The sequence below is a fragment of the Mustela nivalis genome (genome assembly GCF_964662115.1).
Source record: "Mustela nivalis genome assembly, chromosome: 3".
Taxonomy (NCBI): Eukaryota; Metazoa; Chordata; class Mammalia; order Carnivora; family Mustelidae; genus Mustela; species Mustela nivalis.
The window spans coordinates 151,693,302-151,713,682 of NC_139022.1; the positions used below are offsets into that span (position 1 = coordinate 151,693,302).

Sequence of the window (20,381 nt, forward strand, 5' to 3'; positions counted from 1 at the left end):
TCAGTCTGTGGACTCTGCCCATGGTTTCTTAACCTATAGGTTTGATTAAAGATAAAGAATAATTTGAATAAAACATTCAAAATTAAACGGATTTTATTCATTATAAGTTGATGGGACAGTGACTACTGTGGTTTTTTTAAAAAAAGATTTTATTTATTCATTTGAGAGAGAGAGAGACAGTGAGAGCTCAGAAGGAGAAGAGGGAAAAGCAGACTCCCTCCTGAGCAGGGAGCCCAACGCAGGGCCTGATCCCAGAACCCGAGGATCATGACCTCAGAAGGCATATGCTTAACTGACGGAGTCACCCAGGTGCCCCAGGATAGTGACTATCTTGTATCAGAGAGCTTAATTATCTATAACTATAATTCTGATATAAAAGTTGCTGTTTCGTTTTTGAAGTCATTGTAATAAAATCTTGGATTACTCAGAAATTCTTCTTCTGTTTTTGATGTAAGTCTTTCTAATAAGTCCTGTATTCATCCCTTTTTTAATAAGACAACTTCTTGGGGCATCTGGGTGACACCATTAATTAGGAGTCGGACTCCTGGTTTTGGCTCAGGTCGTGATCTCTGGGGTTTTGAGTCTGACAACCGGCCCCACATTCCCCAGCACTGGGCTCTGCACTCAGCAGGGAGTTGGCATAAAGATTCTCTCCCTCTGCTCCTCCACTCACACTCTCTAATAAATAAATAAATCTTAAAAAAAAAAAAAATCCACAAAAACCCAAACTCCCCAACCATCCCCCAAGAAAAACAGCAAGACAACTTCCTGACTCATGATTATTGAAAAGATCAATTTTCCACAATGCTTTACACAGCAATGCCTTTAGGAGTTAACTGCTATGCATAAAGTGTTTGAAATGATATGAAATGATTCAGGCTTTGTTTCTGAGTTCTGTAGGTCTGCTTACAGTTTGCTGAAATGTACATACTCAAAATCAGCTACCTTGCATCGAATATATTAACACACAGCAAATGGGGTCAAAATCCTTTAACCTTTTTATACTATTCATGAAAATTTATTTCAAGAAAATTAATACAATAAAAAATTCTATGATAGTTTTATCTATTGTAACATCTTTTCCCAGCTGAAAATTCTTTTCTAAATCCTGAAAGCAGTTCTTAGTTGTTCTATATTGATAATTATAGAGAAGCTTACCCACAAAGTGAAAAGATTTAATAACTGACATGTGACAATTATAAAATATTTTAAAAGCAATTTAAGGGGCGCCTGGGTGGCTCAGTGGGTTAAGCCGCTGCCTTCGGCTCAGGTCATGATCTCAGCATCCTGGGATCGAGCCCCGCATCAGGCTCTCTGCTCCGCAGGGAGCTTGCTTCCCTTTCTCTCTCTCTCTGCCTGCCTCTCTGCCTACTTGTGATCTCTGTCTGTCAAATAAATAAATAAAATCTTAAAAAAAAAAATTAAAAAAAAGCAATTTAAGTCTGTATATACTTGCTATATATTTATATTTTATATATTAATTATATTAACATATTAATAATATATATATATAACCCCAATAAATGAAGTACTCTCAGATCTTAACTATCCTCCTTAAAATATTATATTTGGTAAATTCCATACTATATTCATAAGTACTGGAAAAGAACTAGAAAAACTACTTCAAAACTCATTCTAGATGAGTCCTTTTATATACACATATAAATACTCAAATGGCAGTGTAAAATCCAAATTTTAGGTCTCATTTGCTATAGAATAAATAATCTAGTTATCAGATTCACGTACATTAAAATTTCAATTTCATATTGATAGTAGGCTTAGCAAACTATAGCGTCTGGGGTCAAGTTTGCCCACCACATGTTTTATATAAAGTTTTATTAGAATACACTGACACACAATTATTTATATGCTGTCTATGATTGCTTTTGTATTACAATATTAAAGGTAAGTGGCCCACACAGCCTAAAATATTTATGATCTGGGCCTTTAGAGAAAGTCTGATGACCCCTCATCTGTATCATGTCATACTTTAATCCAAATTGGAACAAAGTACCCACCTTGCCAGTATAGACACTATAGTTGTGTTCTGTACATTTTAGGTCATTGAAAATTAATTTATTTAATGAAGACAAAAACCAAGGATTTAGTTCATAGCAACTGAAAAACACTACTATGAATGAAGCAGACAGAAGAAAAGATTCTAAGAAAAATCTGGTTTTAAGTACCATAGTTTTGATATTGACACTGGTAATAAAAAGATTTCATCAACATGCATTATATTGTATTACTATGAGGAAGAACTACAGGAAGAAACAGGGATCAAATGATCCTTTCCTTGATATGTATATACAGAGAGCGGAAGTACAACCTAACTATATTTCAATGAACTAGAAAAAGAAAACAAAGCCAAAATTTAATAGGAGATACTAAATACTAAAGCAGAAATAAATGAAATAGACTAATAATAGAAAATATCAATGAAACTAAGAGCTGAATTTCTGAAAAGATAAACAAAATAGACAAACCTTTAGTTATACTTACCAAGAAAAAAAGGAAGAGGACTCAAATAAATAACATTATAAACAAAAGAAGAGACATCAAATGGATACCACACAAAGGATCCTAAAATAAATATATATTTATGTTCCTAGAAACATATAAACTGCTAAGATGGACTTATGCAAAAACAGAAAATCTGAAGAGACATCTTCCCAACAAAGAAAAGCCCAGGACCAGATAACTTCTCTGGAGAATTCTAGTAAATGTTTCCTTCCAGAAGAGGAAGGAAAGAAGAGAACATCCAAAGGCAGCACTACCCTGATACCAAAACCAGAAAAGGACACTACAAGAAATGAAAACTACAGGCCAAGGGATGCCTGGTTAGCTGAATCAGTTAAGCGTCTGACTTGATCTCAGCTCAGATCTTGATCTCAGGGTCCTGAGTTTAAGCCCCACATTGGGCTCCACACTGGGCATGGAGCATATGTTGAAAAAAAAAAAAATTACAGGCCAATCCTCTTGTACTCGTGTTAAACACAGATTCAAAGTCCTCAACAAAGTATTAGCACACAGAATTCAACAATGCATTAAAAGTATCAAGATTATATACCATAATTAAGTGGAACTTATTGCAGAATGGTTCAAAACCTGTCAATCAATGTGATATACATTAACAAAATGAAAGATAAAAATGACATTATCATCTTAATAGATACAGAAATGCATTTTAGAAAATTCAACATTCATTCATGATAGAACAAAACAAAAAAACCAAAAAACTCTCAACAAACTATATACAGAGGAAATGTACCTTAACATACTAATGGCCATATATAACATGCCCACAACTATTATCATACTCAATGCTAAAAAGCTTTCCAAGATAAGGAACAAGATAAAGATGCCCAATCTCACCCTTATATTCAACATAGTACTGGAAGTCCAAGCCAGAGCAGAGCAATTAGGCAAGAAAAGAAAGAAAGAAAGAAAGAAAGAAAAGAAAAGAAAAGACCTCCAAAACCAGAAAGGAAAAAGTAAATTGTCTCTATTGGCAGATTACATGATATTACATATAGAAAGCCCTGAAGACTCTACCAAAAAATCATTAAACAAATTAAATAAGGTTGGATATAAGATCAATATACAAAAATCAGTTGAATTCTGATACACAACAACAAACTATCAAAAGAGAAATTAAGAAAACATTTATAATTGCATCCAAAAAAAAATAGGAGGTGAAAGATCTATATACTGAAAACTGAAAAACATTGATGAAAGGAATTGAAGAGGAAAATAAATGCTAACAAATTTCTATGCTTGTGGATTAGAAGAATTAATGCTGTAAAAATGTCCATACTACCCAAAGCCATCTACACATTCAATGCAATCTCTATCAAAATTCCAATATTTTTTATAGAAAAAGAACAATAACCTATAGAAAAAGATCAACAAAAACAACCCTAAAATTTGTACAGAACCATGAAGTAGTCAAATAGGCAAAGCAATCTTAATAAAGATGAACAAACCTTGGGGCACCATGCTTCCTGATCTTAAACTGTGTTGTAAAGCTACAGCATTCAAAACAGTAGAATACTGGCATAAAATAGACACATATATTAATGGAACAGAGAGCCCAGAAATAAATTCATGTATATATTGTCAATTAATTTATGAAAAAGGAGCCAAGAATACTCAACGAAGAAAGGATAGTCATTTTAATAAATGGTGCTGGAAAACTGGACAGCTACATGCAAAAGAATGAAACTGGACCACTATCTCACATTATACACAAAAATAAACTCAAAATGAATTAAAGATTTGAACATATAACTTGGAACCACAAAACTCCTAGAAGAAAACATAGGTGGTAAGCTCCTGGACACTGGTTTTTGTAATGATTGTTTTAGATTTGATACTAAGGCAAAAGCAACAAAAGCAAAAATAAACAAGTGGGACTATATCACACTAAAAAGCTTCTACACAGCAAAGAAACTGATCAATAAAATGAAAAGGCAACTACTGAATGGGAGAAAATATGTATGTGTAAACCATGTATCTGGTAAGAGGTTAATATCCAAAAATCTATAAAGAACTTACAACTCAATAGCAAACCAAAACAACAATCTGATTAAAAAATGAGCAGAGATCTGAATAAACATTTTTCTAAAGATGACATACAGATGGCCAATAAGTATATGAAAAGATGCTCAGTATCACTAATCATCAAGATAATGCAAATCAAAAGCCATAAGGAGCTACACCTGTTCTAATGGCAAAAAGACAATAAATAGCAAGTGTTGGTGAGTATTTGGAGAAAATGTAACCTTGTGTACTATTGGTGGGAATGTAAATTGTGGTGTAGCCACTATGAAAAGCAGTAGGGAGGTTCCTCAAAAAATTGAAAATAGAACTACCATATGATCCAGCAATATCCACTTCTGGGTATATATCCAAAGGAAATAAAATCACTATCTCAAAGAGTTATCTCCATAGCTTGCCTGACCCAAGATCACTGAAGCATTATTTACCAAAGCCAAGACATGGAAATAACCTTAAATTGTTTAGTCTACTGACAAATGAATAAAGAAAATGAGTGTATTTGTGTGCTCAGTATTATTTACCCCAAAAAGGAGGAGATCATATCATTTGCAACAACAAGGATGTACCCTGAGGGCATTATGCTAAGAGAAGTCAGACAGTGAAAGACAAATACTGTATGATCTTTACTTATATGTGGAATCTAAAAAAACAACTCACAGAAACAGAAAACAGATTGGTGACTGCCAGAGACAGGGGTGGGAGGTGATTGGTGGGTGAAATGGGTATAGGTAGTCAAAAGGTAAAAACTTCCAGTTACAAGATAAATAACTTCTGGAGATGTAATGTACACCATGGTGACTGTCCTTAACAATACTATTTTATATATTTGAAAGTTGCTACAATAGTAGATCTTAAAAGTTTCAATCACAAGGAAAAAAAGAACTATGTCAGGTGATGAATGTTAACTAAACTTACTGTAATAATCATTTCACATTATAAACATAGAGAAAATCATTATTTTTTACACTTTAATAAAATGTTATGGTAAATATATTTCAAGAAATAAAGAAATGGAGACACCTGGGTGGCTCAATTGGTTAAGCGTCTGCCTTCAGCTCATGTCATTATCCCAGGATCCTGGGATCAAGTTCCACATCCGGCTCCTTACTCAGCATGGAGCCTACTTCTCCCTCTGCCTGTGGCTCCCCCTGCTTTGCTCTCTCTCCCTCTCTGACAAATAAATAAAATCTTAAAAAAAAAACAAAGAAAGAAAGAAATTCTGGCAGCAATGTCTCCAAATATATTGATTTTAAAATATATATACATATACAGATTTTTAAAAATTACTCTCTTCATTAGATAAATTCAGTTAAAAATGGCGTGTTGCATTTCTTCATATTAAAAAACTGGACAGATTCTGGCTCTTACTGTAATATTGATTTTGGTCCTCATTACTAAATAAAGATAGGAGGAAAACTGGTTTCTCCATTTTCAAAAATGAATGAACCAAAGCTTTGTAAGGCTACAATTTATTCAAGATTCTGATACTAGTGCTCTTTGTACTAACATTTATACTGGACTTAATAGAGAATTTTCAATTTTCAACATCAGAAGCCAGAGAAAGCTAAATTTTCTGTGAATAGAGGAGGGGATCCAGATTCAAAATTCCATATTATAGTGTACTATATTACAGTGTTTTATATACTGTTACTCTACTATTCTTTTTTTGTTGTTGTTTTTAAAGATTTTATTTACTTATTTGACAGACAGAGATGACAAGTAGGCAGAGATGCAGGCAGAGAGAAAGTGGTATGCAGGCTCCCTCCCGGAGCAGAGAATCCAGGACCTGAAACTATGACCTGAGCCAAAGGCAGAGGCTCAACCCACTAAGACACCCAAGCGCTCCCTCTACTATCCGAATATAGTGAACTCTCTTATTCTAAAAAAACAAAAAAGTTACTGAAACCTTTCTCTATAAGAGGCTCATATAGCTATTAAGAAAATAAATACCTACCTGATATTATACTATACTAAATTATGCTATGTATTATAAATACAGTTGAACTTGAATAACATGGGTACGACCTACAACTGTGTAGGTACACACAGATTTTTTTCCCAATAAACACAGTATGGCACTATAAATATACTTTCTCTTCCTTATGATTATAATAATGTTTTCTCTAGCTTACTTTATTGTAAGAATACAATATATAATACATACAAATACAAAATATGTGTTAATCAATTATTTATATTATCAGTAAGGCTTCTGGTCAATAGTAGGCCACTGGTAGTTAATTTTTTTTTTTTTAAAGATTATTTTATTTATTTGACAGAGAGAGATCACAGTAGACAGAGAGGCAGGCAGAGAGAGAGAGAGAGGGAAGCAGGCTCCCTGCTGAGCAGAGAGCCCGATGCGGGACTCGATCCCAGGACCCTGAGATCATGACCTGAGCCGAAGGCAGCGGCTTAACCACTGAGCCACCCAGGCGCCCAGTTAATTTTTTTTTAAATTAATATATAATGTATTATTTACTTCAAGGGTACAGGTCTGTGAATCATCAGTCTTAGACAATTTACAGCACTCACCATAGCACATACCCTCCCCAATGCCCACAACAAAAGTCAAAAGTTACACGTCGATTTTCAAGTGTGGGAGAGTCAGTGCCCCTAACCTCTATGTCAACTATACATTAGACTATATAATAATAATAATAATATATATAAATATGTACTATATATTAACATAGTATTAATAATACTATATAATAATATTGACATATTACAATATTATGTTAATGACATAATATTATACTATCATCTATCAAATAGATATTCATTATCTTAGCACAGGTATTAGGCTTTTGTAAAGGAGGATTTCAGAAACTTTCTTTTAGAGTAAGAAGGAATTCAGTATGTAAGAGTTATGACTATTTCTTCATAAATAGGAGGTTCTTCCACATTATTTATTTACCTTATTTACTCCTCAACCATACGCCTATTTTTACTATACAGGAAAACCTTATAGAAGCTATGTTCTTGGGCTGGCTTGAGAAATGGAATGAGAAGGAACAAAAATACCACTAGTAAGTTTTAATACTTTAATTCTTATTTAAAAAATTCTACTTAATCTCTTTAAATCAGTATCAATTATCTATTAAGCAAAATGTGAATCAAAAATTTTCTATGAACAGAAATCATGGACAAAAGCTTCCAAAATACTGCTGTAAAAAATCATACCCAATAACAGTTAGGTATAGATTATGCCAACTTCTGCAGTAAATATTCTCCCAATGTTTCCCAAAGATACCAATGATAGTAAGGTCTTTGCAGAAACTGAATATTTGAATTTTTTGAAAAGCATTTTATAAAACTATTCAAATGAGCCAAATTAAGTTCCCACTGCAGCACTATTAAAAATTCTGAATATTACAATCATATCCACTTTACTAAAAGTTCCTCAACTTAAATATCATCAACTATGCCAAAAATTCACTCTCAGAGACAGTAGTTTCTCTCAAACTTACAGAAGCCTGGAATCCTAAATACAATCAGTACCACATAAAAGGGAACCAGTTAATACTTCTGTGATCAACACTGAGTACTGTAACTGGTACAGTAATAACTGAGGGAGAATAACTGGCCCAAATGTGATTGCAACTATTACCTAATCCTAAGCAAATGAACACTACAGTTTTAAACACTATTGACTACTTGAGCTGCTACATTAGTACACATACCCAGTGAAAACCATTTTCAGTAACTGCTTAACTGTTTAAAAGGCCATGATCTCAAATATGGGTGCTATGGGATATTTCCTAAAAGTACTGAGTGCAAATGATGTAAAACAATAAACTAGTTGGAAGGAAGTAGGTGGAGGAAAAACAAAAATTATTTCCTTGGATATAAAGGTAAAATACTGTGAGACACCCTGGAACAGTAAATAACCCAAATCAAATTGCTAATGTTTGTAATTACTAAGCTGTTACCAACACATAACATGCCTGTCTTAAAGACCTTGTAATTTTATATTTTTTAAATTGGAGACATACTGAACATTAGGGGATATAAGGATAATATTCTGAATAAAAATATTTCAATAAAGATAATATTCCTGGCATTTAAAATACTGATAGAAGTATATTGTAATAGAAGAAATATTAAAAATTTAAAAGGTTTTACAAAGATTATGTTGGTTCTCCATAACCATCCCCTGCTTGAAAAGGAAAAAACAAGGATGGTAAGAAGATAGAAGATGACAGAAGCAGAGTGAGAATAGAAGTGATAATGAGCCAATCTGTAACAGAAAAATAAAGGGAAAGGGTAACTAAACAAACATAAGAAAGGGTAAATCTCCTTGGAAACTTAACAAAAAGTACGTAGTTGACAGTTATTACAAAGTTGAGTGAACAGAAAGTTGAAAATTGTGTAGCTCTTACATTAGGGTCTTTTGGTGGAAGCATAAAAGATGAATACACAATTTTAATCTGCATACAAAGCCTTTTCTAAAACATGGTGTCAATAGTCATTCAACAGCTATTTAATGTGCTCTAATTATGTACTAGGTATTATGCTAGGTACATACACATGTCCCCATAGAAATCAAATAAAATGTGACTATGTGACTTTTACATCTAACATGTTCACACAAATGACAAAAATAAGAAATATATATTGAGTCATAAATCTATATCCCTACCATTCTAAATTAGCTTAAAGCATACTCAAGGAATTTTAAACAATCCTAAAGAATGAATATTTTAAATATGGACATCAGGTAAATTATTTAAAAAGATGGAATTTCATGGCTCTTCCAAGAAAGGAAAACCTACCAAGAATTTTGGCTTGAGAAATCAACCACAAAAGTATCTCAATAATATTCAATTTAATTCCTTTACTCAGAAATACACCACCAGCATGTCAGAATATGTGATTCTGTGACTCTCTCGAAAAGAAAATCCCAAGTAATGTGTATTTTACAAAGGGCCAATAATCTACAACTGTGCTTCCCATGCTTGTAATTTAAAAAACTTACTATTATGTAACTCTGCTATTGCTAACTTAGTAGCAGAGACCTAAAACAAAACCAAAATTAGTACATTAAAAAATAACCGATAGGAATTCTAAGGTATAAATAAAGCCAAATGATTACCTACATGGAGTCTTGAAGTAAATCTAAGCATTAAAGTAGTATTTTTGATGAAAATGTCCACTTAATTGTAACTGCAGATCTAGTAATAATACATGTGTGTATATATACGTACACACACACTACACACACACTACTCTAACAGAGAGACACACCCAGATAGCCTACTTACTAACATGAACATATCAAGTATATACATTTGTGTTAAAAGTACATTTAGGAGAAACAAGGATAAGTATTAAAAAGTTTATATCCATAGGCAATCAGAAAAACATGGGAAAGAGTATAGCAATTACTATTAGGAGTACTATATTAGGAGCTATACTCATTTCTTGATGTTCAGTTGTAAAGATTCTTTGTTAGGACAGAGCTTAGAAAGCAAGGCTAGCGTAAGCTGACAGAAGGAAGAGGAGAAAAAGATGGTCCAGATCAAGGGACAAAAGGGTACCACTTTCCATCTTTCCATCTGACTCTTCTAAAATTGTATACCTATACTCTCTAGTTTATACTGTATATAAGCCACTCCCAAAGTTTCAGTGAAAGTTTTAAAAACAATATCTAAAAGAAAACAATTCTAGCACTGGCCACTACATTCTATTAACTTCTTTTATGTACACAAGTGATTCCAAAGAGATGCATTCAAGTTAAATAGTAAAGACTATCTTAATTTTTTGTTAAGTCTGACTGCTACAATTTAAGATCTGAAAGCTTCACTAAAGAAGTACGAGTATTAGTGATAGACAATTTTTTTTATTTTTAAAAAAATAAAACCAAAAAAGTAAAAAAGCAAACATTTGATAACCAAGTAATAATAAAAAAGATTATGACAAGTCACTTCTTTGAATACAGTTCTTCATAATGACACTATGTTTTCATTGACCTTTTTTTGGTAGACAAGACATAACATTTTACAAAAATAATAATAATCATCACATCTTCTGGATTTCCTAAAACACTATAGATACCATGCAATACAACTTTTTGTGATGATGCAAATGTTCTCTGTTTTAATAAGGAAGCCACTTGCCACATGTGGCTATTGAGGACATGAATTCTTAATTTTATTCAAATTAATTTCCATTTAAATAGCTAAAGAGGCTAGTGACTATCCTACGGAATAGCACAATTCAAGAGTTTCATATATTTAATAAGTAAATATAAACCTAAGTTCTTAATGAATCTCTCACAGAATGAGAACTTAAAAATCATACTTTCACCTCTATTGCCTTGAAATCAGTATCTTCATGTATTTATACTGCATGGACTAGATACGTCTTGCCACATACCATCAAATTATGTATGTCTTACATATTTTTAAAGTAGTATATAAAGGAACACAAAACTGTATTTTGTGCACAGACTGCCACTGTATTTAACACTTCAGACTTTTTTCCTGGAAATACTACTACTCAAATAGCCACAGAATTTAACTCAGCAACTATACAATAAACAAAACAAAAAAATCATCCTCAAACCCCACTAATGACTTAACCTGATTTAAGAGGTGAATACTATTCCTTAAGACCAAAGGGCAAAGCTTTGTATTTTTTAAATAAAATATCTGTAACTGACCACCTATCCCACAAGAAGGGAAATAACCTTTCTATAACTTTCTAAATTATATAAATTTAAACTATGTATCAATAATTAACTCAGAGATAGGTATGTAAGAAAATAATGTAAGACCCAATAGCCTTAAGAGCTTATAACACTGATTTTTGTACACCATTTAGCTTTACTGACATGTTAGAAATTAAAATTCAATTTACTACCTCCTTGTAGACTGGGACACCTCTTTAGTCTAACTTTCAACAAAGTTGTTACATACATTCATTCTAACCACTCATTTGATTAATAAACAACTTTCAAAAATACCTGAAATAACTAATCAACCAAAGATCTTATCTGCGTACCAAAGTAAAAATCATGACTACAGTGAATTGTGCAACTAGGGGTGGAAGACAAAGAATTTTCAGCAACAACTTTTTATCTATATTACTGAAAATAATTCATTATTGTTTTATATAAATGTTAAATTTTCCTATAGCAGTGTTTCAATCTTTGTAAATTTCCATTTTTTAAATCCTTATTAACCCTATAACTTAAAAACTCATTAGAATAAAAATGACGTCAGTATAAGTATTCTTACCTTTGTTTGACTTTGATGGTTTATTCTTGATAGGTTTAAGGGAACTTCGTGATTTATCTTCTCTATCTTTAATAAGTTTCTGAACATCATCCAAAGACAGTTTTTGCAGAACAACTACAGGCTTAGCTCCTTTATTCAGATCTTCAACTAGTCCCATTTTTTCTACTTTGTCTTTCTGTTCTCCTTTCATTTCCATTTTCTTTGTCTCCTGAGTAATATTACCATCTTTATCCCTCTTGATTTTTGGAATGACAAAATTTTTCAATGCACCAGACCTGCCCCCCAACAAATAACTTGGAAATTCTGCCTTATTGTCAGGGTGCGCTTTATTACTGTCTACTTTAGTCTTATTACCCTCTGTCCTTTTGTCATCTTTACTATTTGGTGATTTAAAACCGGGTTTATCAGGTCTTGATTTATTAGAATCACCTTGTTTAACACGAGGACTGTCAGGCCTTGATTTTTGCTCCCCAGAAGATGGTCTTTCCCTTGAGTCCCCTGATTCATGTCTATGTTTTCTTTCTAGTTTATCAGGTTTTGAACCATCAGATTTAACGCCATGTTCATTTCTATTAGAGGATCTCAATGTTTCTGGCCTTCGAACTCTCGACTGATCCCCGCGATGTCGCTCTGATTCATTCCGGTCATCTGATTTTTGTTTACTATCATGGTCACGTCTTAATGACTCAGAAATAGATCGCCCATCAGGTCTCTGCTTTAAGGCTTCAGCTCGTTCTGATTTTAACCGAGGTGAATCAGATTTAATATCCTGTTTATGTTTAGACACTTCAGGTTTTTTCTCTGTTGATGGCTTTCCAGAATCCCTCCTATTTTCATGCCTATGTTTTGGTGTTTCAGGCCGACCTTCATTTTTTTGCTTTGGAGTTTCAGGTCGGCCCTCACCTTTCTGCTTTGGAGTTTCAGGTCGTCCATCACCCTTCTGTTTTGGGGTTTCAGGACGCCCATCACTCTTTTGTTTTGGAGTTTCAGGTCGACTTTCACCCTTCTGCTTTGGGGTTTCAGGTCTTGACTTTGTTGTTTCTGATCTGCCATTATTATTTTGTTTGTTGTCATCTGGTTTTATGTCAGACAGTCTGTTTTCATTCTGTTTAGGTTCAGCCGTGGTGCTCTCATTTTGTTTGGATTCAGTTGTTCTGCTCTCATTCTGTTTAGGTTCTTCTGTTTGAGTCTCAGTTTTAGTTTCTAACTTACTTTCACTTGATTTTGTCTCCACCAATCTGTTTTCATTTGGTTTAGATTCTGCCAGTCTTTCATTTTGCTTCATATCACTCTTTGAAAGCTCAGAATCAGACTTTTTTTTAGGAGTCTCAGGATGGTTTTCTGGTGTAGCTTTAAGATTTCCAATAATATCTTCCTGAAGAACAGAAATAGGTGCATCATTACACTGTTTGATTTCTTCAGGCTTTTTTATGGAGTCTGAATCCTGAGTTATAGAAGCCTGAGAGTCCACTCTTCCTGCCTGATGAAGATCAATGCTAACCATTAATGCTGGCCTTGACCCATTTCCCGTAGAACCCGTCTCCTGAGAAGCTGGTCTATTACCTCCTGTAGCACCCCCAGCCTCCTGTGGGTAAGAATCTTGTTTTCTTTTTTTCAAAGGCTTATCTGAAATTTAAAGATAAATATTCAGTATCAGTAATAGACATATATTCTTATCTTACTAAAAGCCATATGGACTTTGATATTTCTTTAAATCACAATGCTTTTTGAAATGTGGTGAATTCAAATGTCAATATGCATGTATAAAATAGCAGGCATGAATCACAGAACACTTTTAAACCAAGGTTTAAGGAAATACTCATGCTTGCTGTACCTCAATAAATATTAGTAACTATAGTAACAAGAATTTAACAGCATATCTCTTGATTATATAAATGTAAGCCCAAATAGAAAATAAATAGAACTTATAATACATTAAATACAAAAATATATTTATGTTTGTATATGTAAAGGATAAACCAGATTCTTTACATAAGAATAAGGCAACCAGTTACAAATTACATGTTCTCATTTAAGATCATTTAACCATTAACCAAAAACTAAGTGCCCCGTATCTGCTACCATACTAAACAGGAAACATAAGCTTTTACAACATGTAAAACTAGTATGAAAAGGAATAAAACCCAAAAGAAAGCAGAAATGATGCCACTGAAAAAAAGGTAAATGAGGAGAACAAGGGGGGAAAAAAAGACAGTTTAATAGTTTGTCATTAACCTTTGATCCAGGATTCAAATCCTTCAAGGTGTCAACAGCACAATTGGAATTTAAAAGCTAACACATATTAGAAGTATATTTAAAATAAGGGAACATTAACATAAATATAAAAATGAGACGCATATAAGGACTTTTTAGATAAATCCTGTCTTAAAGGCAACCTCCACTTAAGAAAATGTTTTGGTTCTTCAATGTAAAGTTCTAGGGATCTATAAATTGGTCTCAGTAAGAAATAATTTATGGTATTCTAAAATGTAAAGACAAAAATACACAGAAACACAAATCTACCACCACAATAAAATGTCAAGGTATTTTTAAGTTATGTATTTCTGTGCATGATTCCACTTGACTCAAGAGGCTGCTAGGTCATTTTCTACAAACCGAATCTCTAGTTAGTTTTTGGGAATAGTTATATTATAGCACCTTAAGGTTCTGTCTGCTTTAATACTTACTTCTGAATTGCCTGGCTTTGTTTTAAAGGTCATTTTCTATAATTTCTATAGTTAACTTCTAGATACCCTTATGATAGTCATTAATGTGATAGAATATAATTTAAGGAAAAGAAGGTTAAAAGTCAAAATGACCACTAAAAAATAACCTCTTATTGCTGAAAACCAAGTTAGGAATTAAACAAACAAACAAACAAACAAACAAAAGACCTTAATGGTAATGTTGCTTTTATACACCAAAGTTGCATCATTTTCATTTCAGAGTGAGAAGCAGCAGTCCATTCCAGCTTAAAATCTAGTAAAATATTTTACTAAAATTTAACTCAAATATTTGCTAGTAATTTTTTGTAGAAGTAAGTCATTCTGCTTCTTAGTTTTTCAAAAGTCAAGTCTACTGTCATATATGTTCCATTTGTAAAATAACTACATGATAATAAAGTATCTTAACATCTAACCATTTTCCCTAGTTAAAACTACCCTGCCAAAACTTACATGAAACTTTCTGCCTCAATACTTAAGAAAGCACTCAGAATATTAAATTTGTCTCAGTTTTATTCTGTAATGTTCTGCCACATAAAATAATCTTTACATCTTGTCATAGGGCACACCAAATAATTATTACCTCATAAATGGGATGTTTTATCACCTTATGTCTTTAAACCTTTAGGACAAGAATCTAGAAATCGAAAGAGTATAATCTAGTTGAAGATTTTTGTATTTTTCAACGAAACATGCTTGTGAAAGTCATTAAATTGGTAACCTAAGTGTACGTAAGAACCATAATGACATCACAAATCTCCGCCATCTCAAAGATTTCTCTTAAGAAATCTGTGGCTCATCCTTTTATTAATATGAGCAATCAGTCTTTCTTCTGAACAGTAACATCAAAATATCTTGAAGGCTAAATTTAAAGGATTACAAAATACTTAGGAATTTACAGATAATTAACCTCATTTCAAATTATCGTTTATCATTAAAATGGAAATTTAACATAGTTTAATTTCAAAGGAAATGTTATGTTTGATTTAGTTATCTTCCACTATGATGCAATGATTATTTGTAATAAAAATGTATGAAAGCATTTGCATATGAGTAATATATTAAAATTAGGAAAGATTTTATAATTTTTTTCTGTTATGCACAATATATTGCTAAATACAAAGTTTTAATTTTTCAACTATTGAAAAGTACGTCACCTCTTCTGTAAAACCGGGTAAAATTCCATTATTGCTGCAAGGATTCTTGAATATGTTAAGAGCACGCAGGTCTGATTCACTTGATCTGATTCAGTTCCACCATGAACTTATTCCTGTAAAGTGGTTCTGAATCTGCACGTCACTTTTGTCTATCCACTTTTGTTATCAGTCTTCATTACATCATAACCTTCACCTAATGATGGAAAGCCATCTCTATAAAGAATAATTTCAATATTTGGGACACTGATTATCGTTAAGCCCTTTTCAGCACCGGGTGCCATAAGTTTAGCTATCAGAGTGCATATTGTCCTGAAGAAAATGCATACAAAAAGATACCACAGTTTCAAAACCAACAATACTTGTCATCTAGATGCTGATACGAAAATAAGATCCAGCTGTTAAAGAAATTCTGAACTTCATTATTTTGGTGAGAAAAAAAACTATATCACTTGCTTAAATTTACCAGTGATAACTGAAAACACTTAAAACAACACAATTATACACATAGTAGCCAATTATGAAAAATGAAAACATCCTACCCCTAAACTGCAGTATAAACTAAGTGGTTAACTATCCTATTTCCATCTATTCTCTTATTCCAAATGACAGTAGGTAATTTACTTTTTATAAGGGTTATAGTTTAAGAATATCATAACATTATAAAAGACATTAGTAGCTAGTCTAGACCATTCCTCATACTTACTAACATGGAAAGTGGACCTTAAGAAAAGATGAAATAGGCAAAGATGAACAAAGAAACCCCCTCTTTGACAAAAGAAAGCAGGAATTTTCAGCACATGGAGAAGACATTAATGTCTATGATAGGTCAACCCAGAAGCAAAAATGAACAGCCTTTTAAAATTAATTTATGTAATTAGACACTGAAAATATGAGCAAAGGTTGAGCAAAAAGGTCCTTTAAGAATATAATAAAATATCAGGTTACAGAGATTTAAATACCAGTGTATATGAAACTACCCAAAGAAGGGAGAACAGGCCAAGGGACTAATTAACTAGCTGCCCGAAAAGTGTCCTCTATGTGTGGAATAGAGGTTATGTTACATTCTGCCATAACCTAAGTAATATACTTCTTAAGAGTATTCTATCCCTTTTCTTAAGCTGCATAATGATTAAACAACTATGTTTGTTAAACTTTCTAATTTTATTTATAAGGCATAATTTTTTTCATTTCTGGTCTATTGAAAGGAAGCCTCTCTCAAAACAAATATAATACGAAACAAGCTCAGATCCTATAAAAGAACTCTTAGTAAAACAAGTAGTCTTTTTTTGTTCCTTACCACAACCAATAGTTGCCAATAATTATAAAAAAGTTCTCAGGGCCATACCTTAGAATGCAGTAAATGTCAATTTCATAATTTAGTCCTAAAGTGCAGTGGTTAACTAGTAATAAATTCATTTCAAGGAAATATTTCAATTTGCAAGGGCTGACTATAAAACAACCACTTCAGAAAGTGTTGCTTTTATTTATGACCTCACCTAGGGTCTTAGAGCAACATACCAGACCTTTAATCGTTCCAAAATCTTAATATAATTGCTTATAATATAAAACACTATCCCATCACACGGTGCAGAAACTGAATACAAAATGAGAAGTTTCCAATCACAAGTGTTAAGTGGCACCTAAATTCCAAAGGTATTCAAATAAAGCCACAAAATAATGGGAGCATAGCTTTCAGCAAACAAGTTAGAAATGAGTACTAATATGAGGTCTGCAAAATCAGCATTAAGAATTTGGGAAAATACACATACTAAATCATCTAAATCAAACTAAAAATCAGGTAGTTCCAATGAATATTTATTCCTTTAATCCTTATAGTACCAGATACCTCTGTAAGTCAACTTAGAGAATTCAAAATTTTAAGTCAATTCTGCTCTCAACTTTTCAATTAACCTTTGTAGAGCCACATTATCATACATTACAGAGAAAACTGAAGAGATAGTTAAAAGTAAAATATATACTACAAGTTTCTGAAAGAACAGTATGCTGTTTGCTAAATTTGTTTTATTTCCCCTAAAAAAGTAGCCTAAAATAAGTTTGCTATTATATAATTAATTTCATTTACTACCTTTATTTTCTTTCAACTTTTAAAAGTAAAAATTCGGCTTCAACAAATATGATACAATAAAACTTCAGGAAAGTAAAAAGAAAAGAAAAGTTCACCATATCCTGTTTTTGTTCCTACCAACTATTAAAAAAGCATTTACAAAATTAAGCCCCTTTTTGAGAACAAAATTTCCAAAACACAGATTAAAATGTCATGCAAAAATTCAGTTCTCAAGGTAACTAATATTTCTCAGTCAAGAAATTACAATTTTATGTTTCTTACAAAACTGTCATAGGATTCAGGAATTTGGGATTAATACCACCAAGAGATGTTAAATAATACTGCTCTCTTCATTTGACATGCATATACTTTTATAAGAGATTAGAGAAGGAGATACATTTTGGAACCCATATAGTTATTATTTCCTGAATCCCACATTACTAAACCAAATAAGAACACTATGTATCATTCTTTTTTTTTTTCTTGAAGCCTTACTGTGTATCATTCTTAACATCAATAGTTTTGTAGTTAAAAAAAAATTCCAGTTCCTAGCCAATAAAATAAAGACTTTATTTGCACCAACCTATGATCTAAGCACTTAGCAAACATCATCATACAACAATTACTAAATAATGTTTTTTCAGTAATGTTAAAAAGATCTATCATGATAGGAAACATAATACAAATCCTCAACATACTTCTTAACCTAGAAACACAATCTAGAAATGATCCTGTCACATAATGAACAAGACCATAGAGGGTTGGATAGAGGGTTCTATCCAACTTTACAAAGTTTTGTTTTATAATTACCAAAAAGAAAGTATCAGAACTATGTATCAATCTGGAATATTTAACTATAAAATTAAAGCAGAAAGTATGCTTTGGTTTGGGTACTCAAATGTGTATATAAATCTGTAAAGACATCAAATCCATAAATTATATTACTAATTTCAATCACTCATTCATCAGGCTGTCAAGATTTTCAAGAGTTTTGTACATAATATTCACCAAATAATCAATAATTTTAGGGAGTTACTTTCATCTGATTATAATTTTTTATAGAGCACAGAAGAAGCCCATGAATTCATAGGTGTGACACTCCATCCTAACACGCTACTCAAATAAAAAAGGGATACTTAACTCTAATCACCAAAAAAAAGGATCCTTGATCTTTAAAGATTGCTATTTAATATTAATTTAAAATTCTTTCCACAAATTTTTTTACTAAAACAAACCAAAACAAAACAAAAAACCAAACCTAAACTGTATTACTAGGAGATGGCGGGATTGGGAACAAAGTGAAAAATCTAACTGAATAAACTTTTCTTAAATGTACTATTCAAAATAATTCTGTATCAGTTACCCTTATGAAGATGCAAAACTGTACTAACACAACTAATGGAAAATACATGTGATAGAAACACTAACGTTCATTTTAGTGACAAGCACAGATAATATCATTTGATACATAATAGGCGATAGACCTGTGATACAGAATTATCAAATCTCAGATAATTGTTTCAAATAAAAAATGAAAGCAAGATTTTAACTTCTGAGGTATAAGCATTAGTAATAAAAATATACCTGAAAGACATAATGCAGTATAAAATATAATGGAAAAATAATGGGAAAAAGAGAGTAACTAAAAAAAAAAAAAAAACTTTTTCACATTATAATTACATATTTGCCCAGAGTAAATATGTGGAAGTGGTAGTAATGAGGTTAGTTTACCTTTGTCTTGAACTTCTTTTGAAAAGCGCTCCCTTTCAATAGCTGATTCTCTCTCTATTCGTTCAATTTCAGCTAATGCATCCAATTCCACTTCATCATATATAGGTCCCTGTTGTGATACCTGTTGCTGATTCTGTACCACAGAAGTCTGAGGCTGTTTTGTAGCAATTGAAGTGTTCTGTTGTAAAACAGGCACTTGATTTGCTGGAAGGAATGCTGTTTGTTCTTGCTGCGACAAACACTGAGCAGCATTTAGTGGGCGGTTTACATCCTGTGGAGTAATGGGTGTTTTTGAAGTCTGTCCTGGGTACTGCACATTAAAAGGAATATCATTTTCTGAAACATTGCTATTTTCCATACCAGAAAGCATATCCTCTTGCTGGTCCATGTCTGAAGACCTTACACGAGAAAGTCTTAATGTAAGTTTAGTAGAGTCCTTGGATGGAGAACTAATGATATCATACATTGCAGCTTTCTCACTCTGGTCTTTTTCATCCTTGCCTAATTTCATTTTCTTTTGCTTCTTTTGTTTTCTTTCTGGAGAATCTAGCAAGATGTCTGGTGGAACATCTCGAGGTGATGAACAAGGTAGAGGCTGAGACTGAAGGATTAAAGGTGGTCTTGATCCTAGAAAAGCAATTTAACAGGAATGAACAACTGTACTAGTTTTATATTTTCTTACACTGTGCTAGAAATATTAAATAGGTGACAACATCGTAATGCAAGAAAAAAATTAGGAAATTATCTAATCTCAGCACCTTATTTACAAAATACAAAAAGAAAGTCTAAAGACTTGTCCCCCATAATCTTTTAGTTTGCTCATTGAGAATCCAGGTTTAAATTTAAGTATGAATATTCCATCTTCCAAATCAGTATTATGTTATTTCTATTTCTGTCCCTATAA

At 32.4% G+C, this 20,381-nt stretch overlaps 1 protein-coding gene across 2 annotated transcripts in view; it reads right to left on the reverse strand.

Moving 5' to 3' along the window:
* NIPBL (NIPBL cohesin loading factor) overlaps nt 1–20,381 on the reverse strand; it is a 205,418-nt gene that overhangs the window by 78,039 nt on the left and 106,998 nt on the right. For both annotated transcript variants that reach the window (XM_082724196.1, XM_082724197.1), the window contains exons 9-10: nt 19,478–20,104; nt 11,802–13,427 (exon numbers count right to left, since the gene is read on the reverse strand). In XM_082724196.1, the coding sequence (XP_082580322.1) occupies nt 11,802–13,427; nt 19,478–20,104 (2,253 nt within the window). The remainder of the gene's footprint in view (nt 1–11,801; nt 13,428–19,477; nt 20,105–20,381) is intronic.